General features: G+C 42.5%; 1 protein-coding gene across 11 annotated transcripts in view; it reads left to right on the forward strand.

Moving 5' to 3' along the window:
* Tulp4 (TUB like protein 4) overlaps positions 1-12,009 on the forward strand; it is a 117,402-nt gene that overhangs the window by 88,666 nt on the left and 16,727 nt on the right. For all 11 annotated transcript variants that reach the window (XM_035440433.1, XM_035440427.1, XM_035440434.1 and 8 more), the window contains 3 exons: positions 1,154-1,334; positions 4,398-4,532; positions 10,221-10,387. In XM_035440433.1, the coding sequence (XP_035296324.1) occupies positions 1,154-1,334; positions 4,398-4,532; positions 10,221-10,387 (483 nt within the window). The remainder of the gene's footprint in view (positions 1-1,153; positions 1,335-4,397; positions 4,533-10,220; positions 10,388-12,009) is intronic.

The raw sequence follows: 12,009 nt of genomic DNA on the forward strand, positions 1-12,009 counted from the left end.
ACCAAGATCTCTAGAGACTGTCACAAAGCTGGTGGTATGGCTCATCATGCTTCCTGGGACCCAAGGTTCCTCCTGTGATGTCTAGCTGGTGACACACATGCTGTTGTCAGTGAGGAGCTGACACCCTGCCTACATTCATTGTGGGGTCAGAGAAAACATACTAAGCATACTGAGGTGTCAGGCTCCTCTGAGGTCTATTCCAGCGTGAACCAGAAGTCCCTGTTACTGTGATGATGTGGTTAGCTTCATGCTTATCACCAGAGTGAGCATTTAGTTGAATACGTTAATACCATCCGTTTCCACTGCATTATTAACTCATTAATGTTACTATCACGTGTAAAAAAATTCTAAACATGCAAATTAAAAACTTTTTCAGGAAAAAGTATGCTTGTATGGGAATATATTAATGAAACCCATTATTTTATATGCCATCTAAAATTTTTAATTAAAAAGTTATTTTAGGAGCATCTTGTTTTTAAGTATGATAAAATAACAACATGCTTACACAACCAAATGTATTAATGAATTTCTGCTGAATTTTTATTTCCCCAAAAAATGATGATCTTTCCTTAGCCCCTATCTTTTAACCAGAAGATAACATAAAATAAAACAGTAAAGCAGGTTTTTTTGGTATTTGAAAATGTCTGAATAGCATAATATAGTCAATATGCTGCCAGTGACATTTGGTGTCTAAAATTCTGATGGTTGTCAACTTGGAAAAAAAAAAAAAGTTAGACTCAACCGGGAAATGACCTCTGAGCTTGCTACTGAGGGGTTATCTTGATTACATTAGTTGAGTAGGAAGATACTCACTTTGGGTTGCACTGCTCTTGGTTGTGATCCTGAGCTGCATAAATGGGGGAAAATGAGCTGACCTTGCATATGTGCATTTACTCATCTCTGACCCTGTTTGTGGAAACAGTGTAAGCAGCGCCTAAAGCTCCTGCCACTATGGTTTCCTCAAATAGGCCATTTGATGTTGCCTCTGTAGGGTATTTTGTCACAGCAACAGAAAAGAAACTAAGACATTGTGCTCTCATCTTCAGTTTTAATTGGTTTATCTTTTCAGATGTGCATGTGTTTTGTGTTCCTAAAATAAATTGAGACTGAGATTTACTCCTGCTTGTTCAAGGGCCCTGATCTTTGGTTGCAGGTGTTGTTTGGCACAGCAGATGGACAGGTGATCGTCATGGACTGCCATGGCAGAATGCTGGCCCATGTCCTCTTGCATGAATCCGATGGCATCCTCAGCATGTCCTGGAATTACCCCATCTTCCTGGTGGAGGACAGCAGTGAAAGTGACACAGACTCAGATGACTATTCTCCTCCCCAAGGTAACCAGTGTGTTGTCCCTCACTTTTACTCCATTTTCCAGAGAGAACATCTTGAAAGAGAATGCACCACTTAGAGAAGGTCCACCTGTGCACATTCGCGAACAAGCACACACACACACACACACACATGCACGCACGCACGCACGCACTTCTCTTAACTTACTGGAGAGAGCTCTTATGCTGAAATGCAGCAGAACTGGCCTACTCTTTCTCTTCTTGATGTGAGCCTTTCCTGCTACCCCTTTTCTCAAGATCACTGGTTGAGCTGATTGCACTCCAGAGGTTTAGATTTTCCTAGACATAAAATTAGACATATGTCTCCTGCTGTCCCTAGGGTTTTGTGGGACTTAGCTGCTTAATGGGAATAAAGAACACTGCAGATGAAAAATTCTGTACTATTAATATAATTTAATATGTGATATAGCCAAACCCCTAGTGGTTTCAAAGACAGTAGCTTAGCTTCAGTTGTATAAAAGAAAGATTGGTTCTGCTGTTCCAGAGACCAGCATCAAGAGCTGGTTCTCCATGTCCTTGTTTGTGCTCAGTCCCCTTTCTCAATCTCAGAGATCATTGCCCCTCTGCAGGCCTTATTGGTGTTAGATACTCAAAGTGATGATTTCAAACTCAGGCCTCCTGTACCTCTGGTAGTGCATTTTATTTTTCAGATGGGTCAGAGACCAAAGGGAAGAAACAAAAGTTGAAGGAAGCCTTTAATACTCTGCTGGCCTCTGCCTGAGTCAGCATTGGCTGTTCACCAGTATCCCATCCCTGCACTTTCTTTTTGTCCCTTCCTTCCTTCCTTCCTTCCTTCCTTCCTTCCTTCCTTCCTTCCTTCCTTCCTTCCTTTCTTCCTTCCTTTTTTTCCTCCTTTCTTTCTTTTCTTTTTTTAGAACAGTGTATTATGAAATCGTGGGAAGGAACAGCTCCTTGCTGAAAAGGGTGTCATGCAGCTGCAGCCTCCTGTCCTCAGTTGATTTTATTGTGTACCCTGGAGTTGAAGCCATGCATTGAATAGTTTCTCATCTTTCCTGCCTTCGTGAGGCATCCTGTTCTGTGAAGGGCTTGACCAGTGTCATCAATGTCTACCTGGCACTTGTCTCCTCCTCCTGTCACAGAGACACATGCCTCCCAGGAATGTTTCCCATGTGAAAAACAAGTTATCAGAATGGTTTCAGGATCACTGGGTGGTAGGAGGGAGAGTGTTCATCACACACAAATTCATTCAGGAGGTAATTATTCCTTTCCTGATGGGACACAGCCTTGATAAAAATGTTGGTCACATTTCTGCAGCCTCAGAGTAGTCAATTTCTATGAAATGCAGTCAGCTTGTCTTTAAATAAATGGGATCGAGATTCACTCCTCCTTATTTTACTGGAGGAAATGGGGTGTGAAGACCAAGGTTACAAAGCAAGTCTGAAGTTGATCTGAGGCAGCAGGCTATTGCTGACATTCTGTAAGCAGAGTTGTGCTTCTCAGAAGCAGTGAGCTGCTTTAGGGATAACACACACTTGCCTTTAGATGTAGTGGTATTTGCGTGCAGAGCTATTTGATGCAGTAGCTTAGAGTGAAGACAGGGGATGCAATCTGGGGTTACCCAGCAGGTGAGTGTCCAGTAGGCCACCCCGGCTGGCTGCGGGAGATAGTGTGACTGTGGCACCCACTGAAACTTCTGAAGGTTCTCACCATCCAGCTGTTAAGAGGGGCTTTTAGTTAAAAAACATTTTTTATTTTATTTTTTATTTATTTTATTTTATTTTTGATCAGGCAATAGTGGTACACAACTTTAATTCCAGCACTTAGGAGCAGAGGCAGGTGTGGATCTCTGGGAATTTGGGGCCAGCCTGGTCTACAGAGTGAGTTCCAGGACAACCAGTGCTATACAGAGAAACTCTGTCTCACCACCACCACCCCCCAAAAAACCCCAGCTTTTAAGAATCCATTTATTTTACATGTATAGTTGTTCTGACTGCATCTGTGTCTGTGCACTTCATGCATGCAGTGCCTGAAGAAGCCAGGAGAGGGCAGTAGATCCTGGGTACTGAAGTTACAAGAATGGCTGTAAACCACCATGTGGGTGCTGGGGATCAAACCCTGGGTGGGCCTCTGGAAGAGCAGTGAGTGCTCTTAACTGCTGAGCCATCTCTGCAGCCTTTTGCTTTCTTAAGTAACTTGTAGGTGAGGTCGTTGGTCGTGTACGCCACACATGGTAAAGTACTTTATGAGTCACATGTGGGCTCTGCCCTCTCTGAACACTTAAGGAACCAATACTGGCTGCCATGGCTGCTTATTGCCTGTAGCATTCAGCGAAGCCTTTTGCTCTCTGTGCATTGGACCACAATTAAGAAAACATCGTCGTCCCCTTTCCCACCATTCTTTATGTTATACACCATTTAAATAATTTGCACTTCATATCTGAAGAAACACATAATGCTTCAACATACACATTAATAAACTCACATAGGCTGTCACCCTCAGTTACCTCCGGGACTGCATATCCTCCATCCTATTCTCATCCCAGTTGCCCATGCTGGTGCCCTGTGTGGCTCCTCAGAGCTTCAGTGCTTGCTTCACTTAGTGGCATCCCAGCCCAGCCCAGCCTGGCATCTGTATTGTTAGACAACTTTTAGGGCACTGTGGTGGTTTGAGTGAGAACGGCCCCATAGACTCACATGTTTGAATACTTGGTCCCCAGTTGATGGAACTATTTGGGAAGGATTAAGAGGTGTGCCATTTGGAGAGGTATGCCTTGGAGAAGTATGTCGCTGGGTATGGTATTTGAGGCTCCAAAAAGCCATTCCATCCCCATTTAGCGCTCTCTGCTTCTTCCTTACACATAAGGATGCAAGCCTTCAGTTACTCTTCCAATACCATGCCTGCCTGCCTGCTGACTCTAACAGCAGCCATGAGCCCCAAATTACTTTTGTAAGTTGCCTTATTCATGATGTTTTGTCATGACGACAGAAAAGTCACTAAGTCAGACACTGTGCAACAATGCAGCCTTAAACACCTGGAACAGGTTTTGTGCTCCTTGTCTGCCTTCCACTGTGCCTTGTGTTTCTACAGATGGTCCTGCGGCATATCCCATCCCTGTGCAGAACATCAAGCCTCTGCTCACTGTCAGCTTCACCTCGGGAGACATCAGCTTAATGAACAACTACGATGACTTGTCCCCCACTGTCATCCGTTCAGGGCTGAAAGGTACAAAACACACCTATCTCCCCCCCCCCCCAGGTGGGACCTACACACATCTGCCTTCTGGGCTGCTGCCTATTGCATTCTCTCCTGTGTTGAGGTTTTTAGTGGAGTTCATTGCAAGCGTGCTCTGCTAAGCTCCCTGCTTACCGTAACAAGTCTGTAGCTACTCTTGAGTCGGACTTCCTAATACTCAGTGTTCATCTTCACTTCCTTTTTCTGCTTCCACAGGGTGGCCTGTTGTTGATTATGTTTACATCTGACTGTCACTTTACTCAGATGTAGCACCTGTCACTTTTGAGGCAGCAGATGGTACACAAGTTTTCCTTTACACAGAAGCACTTAGAATTTTAGCAAGCTTACTAAAGAATTGACCATTATACAGTAGAGTTACCTTAAAAGACCTGTGGCGGTTCCAGACTGTCATACACGTGAAGGGTAATGATAAGTGCTGGTACCTTCCTGTGAGGAAATGTCTTCTCAAGAGAAAAATTAGTGGCCAGAGCTACTGGGGATGTTCTGATCGTGCTATTCAAGAACACTTAGGCATAGTGACCTTGGATTTTTTCGCAAAAAAGTAAAGAAATAAGTCTTGTCTCTTTAGAGATCACTGGGGCAAAGTAGAAAAAATTTTAAATTCTAATCCTGGTCTGGTTCTGGTTCTTGATGTTATAGGAACCTACTATCATCTGAGTGGGGAGACAGACAAGCTAGGACCTTCTGTGCAGCTGGTTACTGTCTTAAGCTGACCATCATCAAGAGTCATTGCTGTGATGGCAGCTGCTCCTTCTCTAGGTTCTTCTGGAACCTCGGATATAATGAGTCATGTCTGTGCACATCACACTTGGCGGCAGTATATTGCACTTAACTGTACTGCCCACACACTTACTATTTTCAAATTATAGAATATTTTAAAGGAAATTGTACTTGTTCTTAGGTGTCTGTTTCATTTTTCTGTTTCAGAACTGCACTTGTAAGGAACTATTTACTCTTCCAGCTCCCCCAGGATAGAAACTCTTCATACCACAGATAGTCCCTTTCGGAGTTAATAACTCTTTCTGTTGCTGGCAAACTTGAATTCTTGTGCTGCTTTGTTAATTATTTTCTGAGTGTTCTTTCTTCCATGGAGTTAAAAATAAGGGCTGGCCCTTATAATTCCTCCATGTACCTCCTAACCTGAGGTTCTATTTTTCTTCAAAAATTATTTTTTAAACTTTTTAACCACATTTGCTTATTTCTTGAGATCCGCCTCTAGTTGTAGAGTCCTGAATTTTGTTCTCTATCAAATATCTGATTACAGTTCAAAACAATGTAATTGTCATTCCATTCCTATTTATTCTTCACAGATTGTTTATTTTCTTTTACCTCCTTGTTATGGAGCTCTTATCTTTCTATTTGTGTGTTATCTACCTGTCTCTCTGTCTGCTCCTTGAATGTCTATCAACACCTCAGCTTACCAAGTGTGCACTATGGTAATAGGAAAACAATAGGTGACCCAAATTAGTCTTTTAAAAATGTACTGTGTTTTTAAGTTCATTATTTTCTATAAGTTTAGCATGATAGTCATTACCTATGAGAAATCTAAATCTAGTCTGAAATGTTTGAGTTATTTTTGGTGTTGTAGCTGGGGATGGTTATGCACTTCTGTGCTGTGCTGTTTCTCCCAAATTTCAGAGTAAGATTCACCTGAGCTACTACCATTCACTAGTTACTGTCTGAAAGTAAGCTTTTTCCTGCCTGGGTGTCAGAATGTTTGTTTCTGATCTGATATCAAAATGGCTTAGATTCAGTCTTACATGTGGTATGAACAGCAGCAGTAGTTCTTGTTTTTAAATTTTATTTTTAATTTGTTATTGAGGTGGTTTGAATGTAATTGGCCCCCATAAGCTTATGGGGAATGGCACTATTAGGAGGTGTGACTCTGTTGGAGTAGGTATGGCCTTGATGGAGGAAGTGTGTCACTGTGGAGGTGGACTTTGAGGTCTCATATATGCTCAAGCCACACCCAGAGTGACAGACCACTTCCTGTTGCCTGTGTAACAAGATGTAGGACTCTAAGCTCCTTCTCCAGCACCGAGTCTGCCTACATGCCACCATGTCACACCATGATGATAATGAACTAAACACCCCAATTAAATTTTTTCCTTTATAAGAGCATCCATGGTTGTGTCTCTTCACAGCAATAGTATCTCTACTACAGTTATCTCACAGTCTGTATTAGTAAATAATAGAAAGAAACAAGCACTATAAGATCAGAGATGCCTAGTTATTGCCTTATGACAATCCTGTGAGACAAATGGGTGGGCAGAGATATTGAGAGAGTTCAGAGTTTGCAATTCAAGACTACTAAAGACGTGTAACCCCGATTCTTTGGAAAATCTCTTGTCCCCTTGGGGTTTCATAAAGGCTGAGGGTCTCTGCTCACCTTGGTCTTTCTGTAGTATCTCAGAGAACTTTTCCAGGGGAGAAGGGTGACTCATGATGTCCTTTATCATCCTCCCTCCCTCCCTCCCTCCTTCCCTCCCTCCCTCCCTCTCCCTCCCTCTCTCCCTCCCTTCCTCCCTCCACTGAGTTATGAGCTCAGGTATTCTGACACAGGCACTAGCAGCACATCTCTAGGTGTTATAATCAACTTCCAGAGACCTTCACATTGCTTACCATATGTATCAGGGAGCAAAAGACAAAAGGTGTCATGGTAGTTATTATTTGAATTGTATGTGTGGGTCACAGTCCATCAAAGAGGGAGGTCAGGGCAGGAACTCATGCAGGCATTCAAAGCAGAAAACTTAGAGGGATTCTATTTGTTGTCTTGCAGACAGACTTATCTTCAACCAGCTTCTAAGAAAGCCCAGGACCACCTGCCCAGGAAATAGTACCTCCCACAATAGGCTGGACCCTCCCATTTAAGTCTTAGTCAAGGTGATCCCCAGACATTCCCATAGGCCAGTCCCTTAGATGAGACTCCTCTAGGCTGTGTCAAGTTGACTGTTAAAGCCAACCAGGACAAGAACAGTACACATCTGCTGGTTTCTGTGTGTAAATGTTAGAAGGCCCAGATGCCCAGACTCTACTGGTATTGTAAATAGTCTTCAGAGATTAAAAAAAAAAAATTATTAAGGATCTTGGGAAGAATGTTGGAGATTATTTTTCAAAGTGATTCAAGCACAATACTATATCTATATATCTATATCTATATCTATATCTGTTTCTATATCTATATCTATATATAAAGTCTTCTGGGGGCGTGGAGGATGGGTCAGTGGTTAAGATCACCGACTGCTTTTCCAGAGGACCTGGGTTCAATTCTCAGCACCCATATAACAGCTTACACACAACTGCCTGTAACTCCAAGGTCTGACACCTCACACAAACATACATATAGGCAAAATACCAGTGCACATAAAATAAAAGTAAATAATACATCCTGAATAAGCAATGTTATGTCCTAGTTGCAATCAAATGAGTACTTGCTTTTCTTCTGGTTTCCCTACCCATTTATGACTATTTGAAGTTTCAATTCCAGGAACTCTGTCCCTGTAGAGAAATTAGTGGGAAATTCCAGGGTTTTTTTCTTAGTTGCCAGGGCTTCATGAGGTAACCACGGAGCACAGCTGGGCCCTGCTAAAGCTCAGAGAAGCCAACACTTTGTGTTGTGTCAATTGGTATTACAGGTTCTCTCCTTGTCGGTACAGAAGTGACAGCTGCAGAGAAGACCTCACCCTGCAGATAACAACTCTGAGTCTGACTCCGCACTTGTGTGAAAGACATCCCTGGTTGTAGGCATAGAGACTTAGTCTTCTTCCCACCTTAGTATACAGATCCCATAAGTTCTCAGCCTACGCTTGCCTTGACTCTGAGCAATCTGAAGGCATTGTGCATCAGTGCTGCAGAGGCAACAGCTTGTTTTCTTTCAAATACACTTTGTTTCCAGAAAGAAAAAAAGGAGCGAGAGAAGTGGTGTATGGTTATTCATTTACCCACGAAGCGGGGTGTGTCAGATGAGGAACCTTGGAAACATTACTGTCTTTATTTCTTCCCCATCTTCTGTTGCTGCTTTGCTGTGATTTTCTCTAGTTTCTTTATGTACAGAATGATGTCATCCAAAGGTCATTTCAGTCTCAGATCATAACCTAAGTTTTCTCTAGGCACAGTCTGGCGTCAGCTGTGCAGAGCACACTGAATGTACGTGTCTTTTAGGTTTCCTCTCCTGTTGTAATGAAAATCTTGTTAACCAGGGTATTTTACTTGATTTTTTAATTCCTTTTTTTGTATTTTGAATTTAATTTATATGAAAAATCCACTTTACTGGTGGTTGCATGGTTTCAGGTGCTTTACAGCCTTTTCTGTTCTGTTTGTAACTGTTTACCTTAGCTCTGTTTCCTACTCTGCTAGTGTTGACTCAATGAGAAAGCTCCAGGAGAGTGACTTGCCTCAGGAATGCTCTCTTAGCTTCTTGAGGACATTAAAGGACTTCAGTTACTACAGAGTGTATTGACTTTAGCATCAGAATTATTTCCATCACTTGGGGTTTGATCACATGTGACCTGGTATAGATTGGGCACTGAATTTTAGTCCTGGCTTCTGAACTATATGTGGTGGTCATGGTGGATCCTTCAGTGATTTAGTTCAACCTCTCTACAAAATGGATCTAGACTGCTAAGAGCTATATAGCCCAGGTGGTGGTTTTAAAGCACTGAGAAAGGGAAAGAGCCACAAATCTTATTAGTATTAATAGGTGCTAATTTGTTTGTTTGTTTGTTTGCTTATTTATTTTACCAATAAGAGATGATTGCTCATACTAGAATAAGATACAGTATTTACTAGCCATTTGTAGGTGGGTGTCTCTTCTCCTAATGCTCTCTGCCACTTAGCAGGAATGTCTTTGTTCTTTCTTTTGCTCTCACATTGTCATAAGTATCCAACAAAAGCCAGAGCTCTCCTACAGATGTGTGTTCAATGCCTGAACTTAACAGGCCCAATGGTGCTTTGATTCTTTTTTTTTTTTTTGGTTTTTCGAGACAGGGTTTCTCTGTGTAGCTTTGGAGTCTATCCTGGCACTCACTCTGGAGACCAGGCTGGCCTCGAACTCACAGCGATCCTCCTGCCTCTGCTTCCCGAGTGCTGGGGTTAAAGGCTTGATTCATTTTTTAACTGGAGAATTTGAGTAAATTTTTAGTCACCTATGGACCTAAAGGATACCACAGTAGCAAAGCTCTGATAGAACATGCCTCAGCCACAGGTCTTTTCTTCTAGAAGTTCATAGTTTTATTATGGGAATGATGCTACTATAGGTAGATATTTTTATATTGTGTGTATATATCTCTATACATTAATAGTGAGATCTTGCTATGTAGCCCAGGCCAGCCTTACACTTAATGACTCTTTTGCCTTAGCCTACTAATTAACTGGGATTACAGGCACATGCTACCATACCTGGCTTTAACATGTCAATTTTATTAGATCTGGTTTTTGCCCTGAATTAGTTATGTTCCAGAAGAACAGCAATCCCCACTAGTGTAGGAAACATCTGTTTTTAGTAGAGTATTATCTTGTAGGAGATGTACCTTTATGAAAAAAGAGGAAGGGCCACTGTTGGCTTTGTCTAGGAGCTCTGTGTTTGAGTCTACTCAAGACAGTCATGTGGCTGTTGAGGAGGGCTGTGCTCATGCTAACCAACCTTTTGTGTGGTTTCAGAGGTGGTGGCCCAGTGGTGTACACAGGGAGACTTACTGGCTGTTGCTGGGATGGAGCAGCAGCCCCAGCTCAGTGAGCTGCCCAACGGTCCTCTTCTGAAGTGTGCCATGGTCAAGTTCTACAATGTAAGAGGAGAGCATATCTTCACGCTGGACACGCTTGTACAGGTGAGGACAGTTGAAAATTCCATTTGCTATGTTCCATCTTTAGCAAATAATAAGTGACTTATTGTAGTTACCTTTGGCAAGCTTTTTTTTTTTTCCTCAATTGATTCATGTCATATAAACCAGGGAAATAGGGAAGAAAACATTTTTACCTTTTAGCCAAAATGTTTGATTCCATTTTGAAATCAGATGAGTAGAGAGAAAATAGAGGGATCTGCTTCTGATCTGGCTAGAAAGGAAACCTGGAGATGACGGATTCTAGGTCTGCACACAAGAGAAACGTGGAGACTTAACATATTCCTCCTGTAAATATGAACAGTAGTCGTAGAACTGACAGAACGCTAAGGCATGTCTCAGAGGCCATACTGCACTAGACTGCAGGCTTACACAAGAGTAGCATAGCAGCTGGGGCCCCTTCATAGCGGGCAGGTAGGAGAGGATGGGAAGTTTTTTAGTATTTCTAAATTCATAAAACTTTTGTGCTCAATTGGGTATTTGTGAATTCAGCTTGAAACATGGCTCCTGATTCTGTCTTAGAGTCTGTGTCCCAGCAGCATTCTGCTCCTGCTTTCTTAGTTCAGAGAACTGAACCCTAACACCTACTGCATAGTGTGCTCTCTTAAATGTGCCCAAGAGTTTATGACCTTCTTTTCACTGAGCCCTTGAAGTGTGGAATGCCTCTAGCATGTATTACTCTACTGTCTCATTTTCTTCAAGCCACGGCCGTATTTTCCACCTTGTTGTGCCTTGCTTGGAGTGTTACCATCCTCCCTCACCGTGCAGAAGTACTTCAGCTCTTTCTCCTGTTCCTCTACTCCTCCTTGGTGGGGCATCCTTGCTTGTCTCCACCCAACCTGTGGATTCTTTCTTGCCATAAAAAACTAGGTCATTGGCAAGTGCTGTCTGTGGAGCCTGTCTCTTCTGTCCTGTTATCTTTTCTGTAAACATGCTTTGTTGTTTCTTCAGTAGAATAGCCTTGACCTAAGGGCTAGGGCAAGAATGGGATTTATTACTTACTGAGTGACAGGTAGTTAGTTGGGTTTCTGAGTGAGGTAGTACATGTTCTTCAGGCTGTTTGTTGTATCAGGACACCAGTTCTTAGGAGAGGCGGCCACTCGTAGTAAGACAAGCATTAGCTGGAACTAAATTACCCAGCCCTCTTGATTTCATTCTCCTCTGGCTTTAAGGGGAACAGGAGTGCCTGTGTGACCTTTGAAAGGACTGAGACAATACGCATGAGCACTTCCTGTGACACCGGACTGTAGTGGGGTCTGAAGATGTGCTTCCTTTGTTCAAATGGATGGTGATTGGAACTTTCACTTAGTTCCTTAGAACAAAGGACAGTCTGGATTAGTTGTGTAAATTCTTGATATAAGAAAAGAGGTGCATGCTTAGGATAACTTCATGTCTGACTTATAATCAGCCATCATACAGATAGTTCCATGGAAAGCAGAACTAGGAGGAGAGAGGACAGGAGCCTGCCTTCTGCAGTCCCAGCAATTCTGTCATAGCAGATCCATTCATCTATCAAAAAGGAATGGAAAACCACAGGGAAGAAGTTGTATTTCTGCAGCCAGCTCTAGTGTGTCCGATTGTGTAGGCTGAGGACTGGTTCTCATGACTTA

Source organism: Cricetulus griseus, chromosome 2 (assembly GCF_003668045.3).
Source record: "Cricetulus griseus strain 17A/GY chromosome 2, alternate assembly CriGri-PICRH-1.0, whole genome shotgun sequence".
NCBI lineage: Eukaryota > Metazoa > Chordata > Mammalia > Rodentia > Cricetidae > Cricetulus > Cricetulus griseus.